General features: G+C 43.5%; 1 protein-coding gene across 1 annotated transcript; it reads left to right on the top strand.

Annotated features, from left to right (window-relative positions):
* The first annotated feature begins 1,135 nt into the window (after positions 1–1,135).
* On the top strand, positions 1,136–8,747 carry LOC142784610 (uncharacterized). The gene is made up of 4 exons (XM_075883035.1): positions 1,136–1,163; positions 2,052–2,248; positions 5,219–6,099; positions 8,312–8,747. Exons 1-4 carry the CDS (start codon positions 1,136–1,138, stop codon positions 8,745–8,747), a joined length of 1,542 nt encoding a protein of 513 aa, XP_075739150.1.
* The last annotated feature ends 4,648 nt before the right edge of the window (positions 8,748–13,395 follow it).

Raw genomic sequence — 13,395 nt, 5'->3', positions numbered from 1 at the left:
TCAGCCATGTTCGCCATGGCAGTTGCATTGGCTGGGCATATCTTTTATTAGTAGTATTTTAAGAATCTCAAGGAAGGTATAGTATCATTAACAAGTATATTGACAAAGTATCCGGACTGTTCAAAATGCTATGAACACAAAAATGACGACGGGGGGCTAAGCGATCGTACATTCATTTTACGAGTACGAGTTTTACAAATACAGCTCGTAGTACAAGCTTAAAGATAAACTTATCAGTATCAAAATCACAAAATGGGAGAAGCTCATTTTATCATTAGAAGTAATCTAAACTATGAAAGCGTACAAATATTTACTTCTAGTTCCCAGGTTACGAATGCTTACCAATGTAGTTTGCTGCGATGGGCGCATTTAACGGCATTTTAAATGTAGAACATATGTCAGGTTTTAAATTTTACGTACATACGGTGGCTTTGGTGTAATAGAAGGGCGAGTTATGGGATAGCATAAACTATTATGTTTCATCTGCTCTCCAAGATTGTATTGTATATTGCTAGAAACACTAAAACGACGCTTCCCGTTTATTTTTAACATTTACGAAACTTCACGCCTTATACAAAGCTACCTAAGAAGGAGGCATTTTAGGTAATAAGCTGAACTGAAATGAACCTGCAATTTATGCAGTAAAGAATCATACGTGGTCTTGTGTATCTACTCTTTGTTTTTTCATATATATATGGTGAGCAGAGACGGAGGGGACTGGCAGGCCACATGGTGCAACTCTGCATGCGAACATCTGAAGAAAATCAACAGTATGTGTCAGAGGTTTCAACGTTTTTGAACACTAGCCTGTGCTAGAGCATGCCATACAGAGCACCCGCAGTCGAGAGGAGGCAAGCAACCACTCTTTTTATTGATGTGCAATGCACCTCGAGTTAGAGTGACTTCCACTCGGTAAGTGTTGAAGCAAGCCGGACGGCTGACGCGAACTTAGAGTGACACGTGGTGTTTCGGAAGGCTCGTAGTGGAATCAGTGAATTGAAGTTCAGTAAGGTTGAGAGCTGGACTAGTTGGTGACTGATAAATATACCGTACAGTGTAGTAGCACATTTAAACGGAACAATGAAGACTAGGACAAGACGCTTGCTACTCTTGAAACTGAATTTACGACTTTAGAATGGCTTGCGAAATCGGTCCACTTGAAGGTTAGGATGGGTTATAGACGGGCTTGACACACATTATATCAGCCAATAACGCTAACTCTCTTGGTACCGCCTAGTCAGGCCAGCGCACAAGAACTAGATCGGGCTGGTGTCGTGAAGTTGCAAAAGCTTGCGCGCAGCACAGTTGTAGATGATGACGTGGATAGATGAGCTGAGTGCTTGAAAAACTGACTTAAATCAGGCACTTTGAGAGTGTAAAGGAAGTACATGTGAAGTTTTTCTGGAAAAAAAAAGACCTCCGCAAGAAAGTTCAGTGAGCATAGCTGGGTGCAGAAGAGCTAGTGAAGAAGCTGCCTAGATATTCGTTGCGTGCACCTTTTATGCCGGGCAAAGTGAAAAGCCTCTGGAGGGTCCCCCTAGGTACCTATGCAGCGTGCGGGATCGTTTTGAGGTACTGGTAGAGTTAACTTCATTGGACAGTGGGTGGTAAGCTGTAGTGACGAAAGGTGCCAATACGAGGTGTGTCACCAGCTCACTGAAGCGTTCGAAACTGCTGATCCCGGGCAGTGAGTTTCATTGAGAGGTAGCCAAACCGCACAATGCGGTAGCAAAGGCACCTGTAACATTGGGTACCATGATGTCACAGATGTATGAGTCGTTTCTGCTCAATGAACCTACACAGATATGACATGCAGACTTAAACCTCGAGATATGCAAACAAAGTTTCAGTGGTATCATATTGGGAGGGCAATTTTACAGGTCAAAACCTTATCCCAAGCACTCAGTTGGTGTCAACTTTCGCGTGTTGAGATGACGAACCCCGTCGTGAAATTTCACGTTCAGCTCAGGGCAAACGAAGCTTCGTTATCAATGATATCGGCTTTGAGCATGGAATAAAAAGAACACACCGGTGCGTATTTGCTTGCGCAGGTAACCCGATCTTTCCCATACTGGTGGACTTGTCCCTGAACTGGCGAGTGTCTCTATGGTTCAACGTGAACGTGATGAACTTGGACCATGAAGAAAGCTTCATTGTCACCTTGGGCGACCCAGGACCTGTGCCTGTGTTCCGCATGGCACAGCTTTCGTCCCTTGGAGATGACGCATACGATGGAGTTGTACAGCAGGTTGTTTTATAGAAACATATTTCCAATGCATTTGAGTGCGCTGGATATGTAGAGTAAATAGACGTGTTCATAATGACGTGAAGCAGGAAGTTTTTAAGCGCAGTTGATAACGTGAACGTGTTAAAGTAACGCAGCAGAATTAAACGACAACGGTCGCATGCTTTTCTGGCCTTGTTCAATATTTCACCTCTCGAGTGCATCTGATGATATTCTGAAATGTGCGCTATCCTCCAGGTATTGACTTTTCGACACGTTAATTGGGATAGCAGGAATGTTGGCGTTTGAACGTTTTGCTAAGCTTAATCTTTGCGACTGCTGCTTTTAATTCGATGCCTTTCTTCCTGAAACAACTTTGCTTTGTAACTTGTATGGAGACAAGTAGTTCAACAAAAGAACAGTGCAGAAGAATTGAAATGGTGTTTTTCGTGTCACACCCTTCTTCATACGTTTATTTTTCTTGCGCTTTGTATTTCATAACATTTTTAAATATTAAGGTAATATTAGAAAAGCGACCACGCCTTTGGTGATCCGAAACAACGCCTCCTCTATTTCACTTATAGCCAGCAAGATGTGCCCAATCCAGGCGTTCACCACTCTCTGCACTAGCCCCTGCCATGCTCTCACCCATCGCATAGGCTTCGCGTGTGCTTTGCTGTCATGGGGAAAGGAGCCCCCTAATGCAATGCCTTTCGACGGAAATCATACGAAGTAATTTTTTGCTCAGTTGTGTAGAAATTCGTTAGGCGGCGTCTTGCATTCCTCTTGCTCGCCATGTTGGCGGTCACGATGGCTCTGTAAAAGATACGGTTTTGAGATAGCGTGTCACCATTCGTGGCGCTATGCGGGAAACCAATAGGGAAGCGTCGCTGAAACGCTACTACATGCGCTGCGCTTTGATGCGGTGGTGGCGTTGCTTCGAGCGACAAAGAAGGAGCACGAAGGAAGAAATCTGACAGGCGTACGATATTGTGGTGAGAAGCACGTCTGTCGCGTCTCCATGAGAAAGTGCTAGGAAGCACTTGTGACACAAGCAGTGCGACCTTGGGAGCCTACAAGAAGCAGGTGGTCATGCAGGCTCCCTAGTGTGGCCCCTCATGCAGCTTCGCATCACGATCACTACTTGTACGAAGGCGGACTGACGGTTCCGTCGATATTCGCGCTTTTGCACAGGCACTGAAAGAAATAAGGGAGGCGCTGTCCGAAAGCAGGAAGTCCACTGCATTGGATTTCCTAATCAGTTCTCATAACTGTACCATAGATGAATTTTAAGTGCATAGGTACTGTTTTGTTTATATGCTTATGTGTGAATCTTGTTTTTATTATGCTTTGCACGCTCACAGACAATCAGCAAAGTTGCGCTGCTCCTTGCGCGGTGAATAAAAAAAGGGGAACTAGGTAGGGCATTACTTATTCATGCTTGCAGGACGCAGTATAGAGCAAAGTAGTCATGTAGACAAGAAAATCAAACAAGTTTTACAGTTGAACGTACGTTATTAGTCTGATAGGTTAATATGAAAAAAAAGTAGCCTGGAACACACTAGAGCGAACGGGATGGGTTATAAAAAGCGGCAGGTGGGACCATCAGCGAGCCGGGTGTGGTATAATCGCGAGTGTAGTTCACCACCTTTGTTTAATTTCATGCAAAGAATAGAGTAAACGCCTTGGGTTCGTTCATTCAGGTTGTTTTAGCTCATTGAACATATTTCTTGACAATCATGTTTTCTTTTCACATTAGGATTCATTGGTCACAAATATGCAAGCGAGAATTGGAAAAATAGAGAGACTGTATTGGAACTCCAGTGTGTGTAGGGCATACCGCACTCACCCCAAAATCGGGCAGCTTAATGAGACTTTCAAAATGCTGCTATTTCTTGATGTTTCAGAGCATTATTGCATCAATCTGTACATCTTGTGAATGTATCGTTTGTGCCTATAACATTCATTTCTAGCGCCCAAAACAAAGTAATACAGATAACCGTACCTATAGCATCAGAGTACTATAAACAGTTTGAACAAATTTATTAAAATGTTCACGTGATAGTGAAGCCGGCCTGAATAATTATTCAGATTTGAGCCTTTTGTTTTCTCAAAAGGCTGAGAATGTTGGTGATGTAACATTTTCTTTAAAGCAGAGGTTCTGGGGAAAATGAAGGCATGAGCAGGTGAAGAAATCTGGAACAGGGGTGCGACTAGAGAATTGGTCCTGCTCTTACAAGAGCATCAACTCATAAGGGCATTCATATAAGCAAGGCGCGTTACCAAAATGCTGGCTCGAGAGACACACCCTGCTTTAATGTTTTTCACCGATTATGTTACTGTTGTGTAACGAAAAAACTAGTATTATTAGAAGAAAACTTTAGGCAGTTGTTTTGCTCAAGATTGCAAAAATTTCCTGATTTTGACTTTAAAAGTTTAGAAACGCAATGCGTTGTTTACATGACGCAACGCCAGTATATATTTGGCATAACACGATGCCATGTGCAAGAGACGAAGTCTCATTGCTGCCATCAATTTGTTTGGCGGAGTTCTGAGTCACCATTGTGGGTTCAAAGTGTCCGCTGGTATTCGCACGACGTGCAATTGACCGAAGAAGCTGTGATAATGAGAAAATTTTTTGATCTAAAGCACACAAGAGTCCTGTACGTCGGATATTTATGGCAATAATATTGTGCTGCTCAGCAATGTTTAGTAACTCCACAGAGCCTGCCTAAAAGCTATAACTTTCCTAAGCGCCAACGATGAAATAAAAAAAAGCTCAATATTAAGGCTTCTGCATCTTTTTATGCACGTATTGTTTTGCCCGTACTATATAGGGTATGTTCAAATTTTCAATTTTGTACATCTTGGAAGCCATGCTTTCGTAAACATTCTCAATGCATTACAACAGTCTCTTGAAACGTGTTATTTTGTAGCGTCAATACACTCTTCACTCACCACTTAACCAGAAATATTTTGTGCTTACTCCGCCAGATGGCGTCTTTTCTCTCTGGAGGCACTGTGGCGCTCAGCAAAACAGAACTCACCAACTTGCGTCTCGATGAAGGAATTGTGCGGAACACTTTGTCCTTTCGACGGGATCCAGAGGGTGAAGAAGCAGATGAAGTAGACGTAATTCTGCCCATCGCAGAAGTACATGTCCTGTCTCGGAGTGTGGGTTCTGACCAGTGGCTGGCCGCATTACAGAACTCACTTCAAGGTGCTTTCGGCATGACCCTTTCAAATGAAACTAAAATACTCGCCTTTAACAAGGCGACGATCAACGACGCTTTCACCATGCTCGAAGATCTACCGTATGAAGTAGCTCTAAATGTGACCGGGTGGATGTTCGCTTACATCTACGGGTGGACTATGGGTGCCCGCTTTGACACGTTCTATTCTGGGCATGGAAACCCTGAAATGTTGAGCTCCAGGACTCTGTGCTTCTTGGCTGTTCACGAAATGCACGGTATCGCTATTGTCGCTGTTTACATGTCCAAACTGTTCAACGCATCGCAAAGGGCCAACGTGAAACCCATACTTGATTCTATTACAAACGCCCTGCGCGTTGTCATTGCAAATACTAATAGTATCACTCCATTGACGAGGCTCAAGGCGGAAGCCAAGATAGCCGACGAGCTAGGCATTTCTCTCTGGCCTCCCGAACAATTCTTCAGCAGGCAGATGCTCAACGAGATCACCACAGCGTTTCCCGCAGAGGGCGCGTCGCTGTTTTCTCTGCGGCTTCAAACGATGAAAGTGCTGCAGGAGTCGAGGACCAGCCGCTACTACTCCAGCCTTTTCACGAGGCGCGTCCGCTGGTTTACTCGTAGCGTCCGCTACCTCTACAGCCGAAATTACCTTGAAGTCGGTGTGTGAGCCCTCCTTGCACCTTCCTATAGGAGGTGAGTGGGATTACCAACAGTAGAATAGTTGGTTTTCAAAGATGTTAAAGAGACACTAAAGGCAAATAAAAATTATGTAAGAGTGAACGCTCAATGTAAGACAATGTCTAAAACAGCAACATTTTCAACAGCAATGCGCTACTTACCGAGAAATTAGGCTAAACGTACCATACAACTGGCCCCACGAGTGAGATAGTTTGAAAAAGATCCCGAGGACGTCAGATCATCTGACTGCTGTCATTCACTAGTAATCAAACTAGCTGCAGTAAAAAAAAGAATCTTCTTTGCATAAAAAAAGACGTAGAAAAATGCTGCTTGTCCGTTTCTGTTTGCTTTATTAAAAATAGAACCACCTGGCGTTACTATGAAGGATCGCGTGAGCGGTTAAAAATTTTGTTTTTGCCTGGTTATGCTAGATAGGCGGTGCCATCCACAGGGTTCAATTGAACGAAGCAAAACACGCCGTGCGCTGGCCATCGCAGAGGCCACGGTAGAAAATTGTTCAATTGCCGTAGTTGCTGCTGTGGCTCCCGCTACTTTTGCTCTAGTGTTGGTTTCCATGCAGTAAAGGCAGGCCACATTGGGTATGGCATCAGTGACGTGAAACAAATCGTTTCCGGTGGGACATTCCAAGTATGCTCACGCGATGCGGAGCTTAACCGTGATTATAATTCAAAAGAATCACTACCTCGACACAAAAGTAGCACCACGAGGTTTCTGGGCCGCTATTTCAGCAATCAATACCGACTTATATTTTCCTCTGGTGTCCCTTTGTGTTATGCTACAGAAAGATGAAAGCGATCTGCACTGAACGCCTCAACCATGCATGCCTTACGGCTGAACAGTACAATTGATTGAGGCACTTCTAAACCAGTAAGCTTTAGGAGAGAGTCTCGGCCAGCTGCCATCTCGAGGATGAGCTGAGACTGGTCTCGAAGGAGCAGAATGCGACCAGAGCTCAACACATCCAGCAATATGGACGCCCCTGCTGTTCGCTCTACTCTCCCTGTCTCTCTTTCATGCTCCAGAGCCAAAGAAATACACAAAAATGTGGCGGAGCGGTGCAATGTAAGAGCAGCTCGTGCTTTTAGTTTGAGGTATGCAAGAATGAAGGCACTCTTAGAATAGGTGGTCCAAACTTCTGCGTGCAAAATCTTTTAACACTTGGAATGTGCCATACTCTAGTTGTATCTTCAACGAAAACCAGCAGACGATGTAGCCAACGAAGGCTCGGGGAACGTTGATTGTACTGTTTTAAGTGGGGGGGGGGGATAAACAACAAAAGGGAAGGCAGGGAGGCTAACCAGGCACTTGTACGGTTTGCTACCCTACGCGGGGGGAACGGGAAGGGGGGCATAATGATGAGAGAGGGGAAAGGGAAGAGAAAGAGAGAAATAAAAAAAGAGCATTGTCAGTAAATCGGCTGGCGCGTATGCAGCGGTGGCACTACACAAAAGTTAAAGGTGAATATTCTGGATATAGACGTGAAGTAAGTGAAGTGGGCGAAAAGGCAACATGTCGTCTGTGACCTTCGGATCCGAAGGTCACACATAAAGAATGAAAGTAGGCTAGAACTAGAGGGAAGTGCACTAGACGATTACTAATGACATGGGTTATATCTGCGTTGGCATAGCTTGGCCACTCTGATGTCACGAAGCTAAGTACAAAAACTTGGGATAGATATCTGGCTACCGTAACAGCATTCAGATGGAGATAAAATGCTGAAACACTTCAGTAATGATATTCAACTGAACTATAAATATTTGCGGTGGAGAAGGCATACTGAAATCGCCTCATAACGCCTACTTATCTGTACATAAAAAAGCGTACCATTATGGTATATTTTTATCAAATTAGAGGTGGGAATGCACTTTGGTGTTGATGGAAGCCTGAAACGTTCACGTTGTAATATTAAATTAAAGGTCTTTACTAGACTGCCAATGAGTGGTTTTAACCACTCAAGAAAACGTAGCAGCCAGGAAGGCACACGTACACAGCGTCGAGTATGACCTAAGAGCAGTAAATGCACTTCACTGGATTGCCTGTCTTTGTGCGCTGTGAAATTCTTTCATTACTGTGGAACAACTTGCCCAAACATTTGCTTTAACTTGACTTCTACTCCCTTTCTGCCTCTGGCTGTACAGCACTGATGACGTGTTCACCTTGCGGGTTTTGAATGCAGGCATGGCTCCAGTCTCATGATGTTCAGCGGCCTGGGTTTCGAAATCGCCCGTAGCCTGGTTCGTGCACTCGACAGTCACGGAAGAATGCTCGACGGCAAGGGTCAGCCAGATTCTCGATGGGCTCAGAAGCTCAAGTGCTCGCTCTATGATGCGAAGACCAGACGCGAGAAGCGAGCACTCGCAGAGGTTTTCGCCCTGAACGTGACTCTACGGGCTTTCGAAGACAGCAATTCCGCTACGCAAAGCTACTCCAAGCTGCGATTCCTGGAGTCAATGAGTGAAGACCAAACGTTCTTTGTGAGTTTGTGTAGCCATTTCTGCGGAGACAAAGAACGTGCACAGATCTGCGACCTGGTCGCAAAGACAGTGCGTTTTCGCAAGGCATTCCGCTGTGAAGACCGCACGGTCAGCGGGAGGCCCTGTGAGTTCCTCTGAGTTATCGCAAATATCTACAATCTACTCGTTGTGGTTTTTTCAAGTCGATCATATGAGCAGAAATAATTGTAAAAAAGCTTGTTTTATGGCGTAGGAAAGGCGGACTTTTAAAGACCATTGCATCGAAAAGGTAATAAAGGTATTACGAAGTCACCTGCGTTGTACAAGTACCAGTATGAAGCCGCTTGTCGTACGCTGAATGAGACGTCACCATGCAGCATCCTTAACGCCTTATATAACGAGAAATAACGTTTTTAACTGTACTGTTTTTTTTTCGTGCCACTACTTGCTGAAACAACTGAGCTGTGGTTAATTCATGCGCTATTGATGCAGTAACTTGTTGATTACGTCGTTGCTTTTGGTGCACCTTTTGAATAATATAATAAACTGGCCATCCTTTATTTGCACTTTTAATAGTTTCGTCTGTTCACATTATTCTTTGTTATTTTAGGTTTTGGACTGTTCATGTACAGACCGTTTTCTTCATCTTGTTAACAAATTGTGTTCTTGCTCAAACTTAACATGCTCATTTCTCTATCCCCTCTTTTTACATATGTTAATATTGTATTCTGATTCTCCTCTTAGTTCGGCCCTTACTGGGTAAGCAGTGAGTTGTTAATAAATAAAATTACATAAATATGAACCTTAGGGTATATTTTGTTGGTTGCATGTTTACTTGTTTGCCTTGACGTTGCTTTGGCAAGCTGGAAGAGATCTCACTACAACATTTTGTATTGCCTTCTGGTATATTACAGGTCCTGGATGTGTAGCGCAGAATATATTGTGTGCTGACGCCATTATTGACGACGTTTCGGGAACACGAATGCAGTGCAAAGCAGCGTAGACGTTAAGATGTGTTAGTATTGTTGAGCGATAACCTGCTAGTACCGAATCCTTATAAACTGAGCAAGGATGGCATTTGTCTGTTCTTAAATAACTAGTAGCGTCTCCCACTTATCACAACAAGGTACACCTTTAGTTCAATATTTTTAGGTTTCGTAGGATAATATTACGTCACGGCGCGTACCAGACGAATGGAGTGCTTGTGCTGCCAACCAGAAACGTTATTCTAAGTCTGGAGTGACTATGAAGCTTGCTCGCTAATGCTGCCTCATCACCGCATTGCTTAGAACAAAAAAGAAAACAGATGGAAGCACTGTGGCATGCGTGAGTGTGTGTGGTCAGGGCGACGGATCTAGCCCTTGCAATTTTTGGGAGAAGGGGACGATTGATTAATTGGCAAATAAATGTCATGTAAATTGCTGACACGGCTTGTCACTCCTTTCCTCATGTGCACTCATCACTCAATGCATCTTTCAGTTTACAGCACATTAAGAATAATTTTGCCTTTTCATATATGTCATAGCACACGGGGCAGACTTATCATGCTATTCATGTCTAGACGAATAGTAAATGCATGCTATACTGACGTAACAACTCACAAAACATGTTGATCATGCATGAACGGCGTACCTTTGGTATACTAAGGGTCGATCAAACGGTTTCCAAAACACTAGACCGGGTTATGTATGTAATGACGGGCATCACATTAAAGTTACGCGATTTAAAATATATTCCTTTTACTCCGACGTCATGTGCCATGTTAGTTCCAGTGCGTATTGAGTAAATGCAACAGCCGCGAGAATACCAAGATTTTGCATAGACGCACAATTAATTGCGGTAAGTTTTGCAGTAGATATCAATGGACAAAGTAGCCGACCGGGAACTAAGACCTCGTCCTGACGTGAATGATATGCGCTACACAATATTCATGCCAGTGTCTGTGATTTACGTTGTGCGAACATTGACGGCATTCGATGCCATGTTTAGTACATAGTAAATAAATTATAGCTCGCGATGGCGTAATGGTTATAGTATAAGCCTCACATACAAGAGGTCCTGGTTCTAATTCCGGTGCTGCGCAATGCCCTACCTGATTAAAAATAAGTTATGCGCGTGCTGATGAAATTGCATTAAAGACGCTGGTGGTGCAGCTTCGCCGGTGACCATCGCCGGCAGCACAATCTCTCAACAGAGGAGGGATATACTGCACCATGGTGCAGTATATGATCACTACTTCGCTCATGGATACGCCAAATAGTCCTCGGCCCTCAGTCCCCAGCAGCTTCTAAGCAGCTGACCACGGCAACGGTAATATCTGCAACGCAGCAGGAGGTGCTGAGAATCTCTGGGTCCGTACAGGCGACAATTGAAACCTGAACTTGGCAACGTTCAACGCTTGAACTTTACCCAGTGAGGCATGTCTAGCTGTCCCATTGGAGAATCTAGATGTTGTTAAGTGGAATGTAGTAGGGCTCAGTGAGGTTAGGAATACAGATAATGCCTATGCAGTGCTACAAAATGGGCATGCCCCTTGCTCTCGTGGCTTGGCTCACATAAGACAGGAAGTGGGGTTCCTTATCCACAAAAATATAACTGGGGACATAGAGAATTATGCCATTACCAAAAATGGAATGATTTGTTAATTAGGCTTAATAATTTATAAAAGGTGTGGATAGTACAGGGCTGGGCGCCTACAACCGACGTTTTTGTTGAAAGTTTCAATGAATATGTTGAATCGGCAATAAGTAACAAAAAAACACCATATACCATACTGATGGGCGACTTCAACGCCAAGGTAGGGAAGAAGCAGGCTGGAGACCACGCAGTTGGGGATTATGTTACCGGTACTAGAAATGCCAGAGAGAAGTTATAGGAAGCATTCACACAACGCATTATTTACGGATATTCAACACCTTGTACTGCAAACGAGTGAACCATAGGTGAAAATGAAGGAGCCCTAATTCTGAAAGTAAGAACAAAATAGACTTCACACAGAATGCAAACCCAGGCACAGTGCAGCATGTGGAAGTGCTTGGGCAGCTACAGTGTAATTAGCATAGAAGGGTGAGGTCTCGGATTCGCCTAGACTTGAAGAAACGACAGAAACTCATACGCAAGCAGCCATAAAGTGAGCTAGCACTCAGAAGGAAAGTACATGTATTCGCAGTCTCACATCGGAAACGATACTCGGCTCTTATCGACTACAACAGTCTCTCACGCAACCTTTCACCGCAACGTGCAGATCACTGTCGAACAGTATAGGTCACTATTTTCATTCTAGTGCTTGAATCATACAGCATTTTATTCGGAACGACTATGCGCAAACTTCAAGAATTGAACATTACTATTACTTACAAAAGGCGTAAATTACGATTGCGCGAGGTGAGGCAGGCTCACATATATTGTGCCCTCTAGAACCTTCGAAATGTTTGTAAATGTAGGCAGCAACACAGCAAATACTGCAGCATTGATGGTGGTATTTAGCAGCCAGGCTGTGAATAAAAGTAAGACATAAAGTTGCTCATCGGTGAAGTGTACATGCAGGCACTCTGTAGAGCACAATATGGAATGAAATTGACAAATTGTTCAATGCAGCATGAGCTTCAGCAGCAAAATAAAGTAGTCAGCGTTGAATTATGCATTTGAAAGAAAAATTTACGCAAACTCAACTTTTGCGCCTTTAGCTGTAGAAGTAAGCGTGTAAAGTAATAACTCTTCTGAAGCTGTTCTGCCATGTGCCCATGATCACTTTATACAAGATAAATGTCAGAATGGGTCATTGGACAGCAGTCGCATCAGAAGAAAAAATTGCACCATTAAACCTCACGTGGTAAAAACACACAAGTAAATTTACAGAAAAGACCACGCAAGTGCTCATAACACTGAAAATGCAAAACGAAGCAAACTGATACTTGATGTACTGCCTACGTTATGTCATTCGTGGTGTTTTGTCACGACTTTTAAATGAGATCAACAGAAACAGCAACCTGCCCCTCCACGGTGTTCTAGTGGCTAAGGTACTCGGCTGCTGACCCGCTGGTCACGGGATTGAATTCCCGCTGCGGCAGCTGCATTTTCGATGGAGGCGAAAATGCTGTAAGCCTGTGTACCCAGATATGGGTGCACGTTAAAGAACCCCAGGTGGTTGAAATCTCCGGATCACTCCACTACGGCGTCTCTTATAATCATATGGTGGTTTTATAATGAAACTAATAAGTTATTTATTTCAGACACAGAGTGAGTCTTGAATGGCAAGGCAAAAGGCAGAACATTGTCTGCCTGACTGAGGCCTTGCCACCCGTACATTGCTCCAACAGTGCGGCAGCAAGCGGCAGCATAGAACACAAAAATACTCAAAGTTTGTGCAATAGAGTAACAAACATAACTATGTTACATGAAAATGACAAAAAAGAACTAACACATTTCAGAAACAAATCTTTTGCATACGCTAATAAAAATTGTAACAACAAGAAAGAAATATATACAAGCACAAATTGGCACTGACAGAGTAGCAACCTAAAAGGATAGTTAAGCATACAAAACTGAACCAAACCAATACGTCCAAAAGAAGAGACCTTGTAATAAATTCAGTCACTAACATAAAGGAAGTGCCTATTCATGACATTTTTAAAGTAACTTAAAGGCACGCAGTTTCGGGCAAAACTGATAGTACTGGGATATGCATTTATAAAGGCTAGGATTAAGTATGTAAGTTGTTCAGTGCCGTGTAATGATCTACAAAAGAGAACTTTAAACTTATCGTGCCTAAAATTGCATTGATGGTTAGTTGAAAGGTTCCTTTAAT

The sequence above is a fragment of the Rhipicephalus microplus genome, unplaced genomic scaffold (assembly GCF_043290135.1).
Source record: "Rhipicephalus microplus isolate Deutch F79 unplaced genomic scaffold, USDA_Rmic scaffold_15, whole genome shotgun sequence".
Taxonomy (NCBI): domain Eukaryota; kingdom Metazoa; phylum Arthropoda; class Arachnida; order Ixodida; family Ixodidae; genus Rhipicephalus; species Rhipicephalus microplus.
This window is presented reverse-complemented; position numbering and strand designations above follow the sequence as displayed.

What these genes read in the sequence shown, in the direction of transcription:
- LOC142784610 (XM_075883035.1), top strand. Translation starts at nt 1,136, where the DNA reads ATGGCTTGCGAAATCGGTCCACTTGAAG. An exon ending in CGAAATCGGTCCACTTGAAG is followed by an intron (nt 1,164 to 2,051) that starts GTTAGGATGGGT and finishes TTGCTTGCGCAG; the next exon opens with GTAACCCGATCTTTCCCATA. An exon ending in ACGATGGAGTTGTACAGCAG is followed by an intron (nt 2,249 to 5,218) that starts GTTGTTTTATAG and finishes TTACTCCGCCAG; the next exon opens with ATGGCGTCTTTTCTCTCTGG.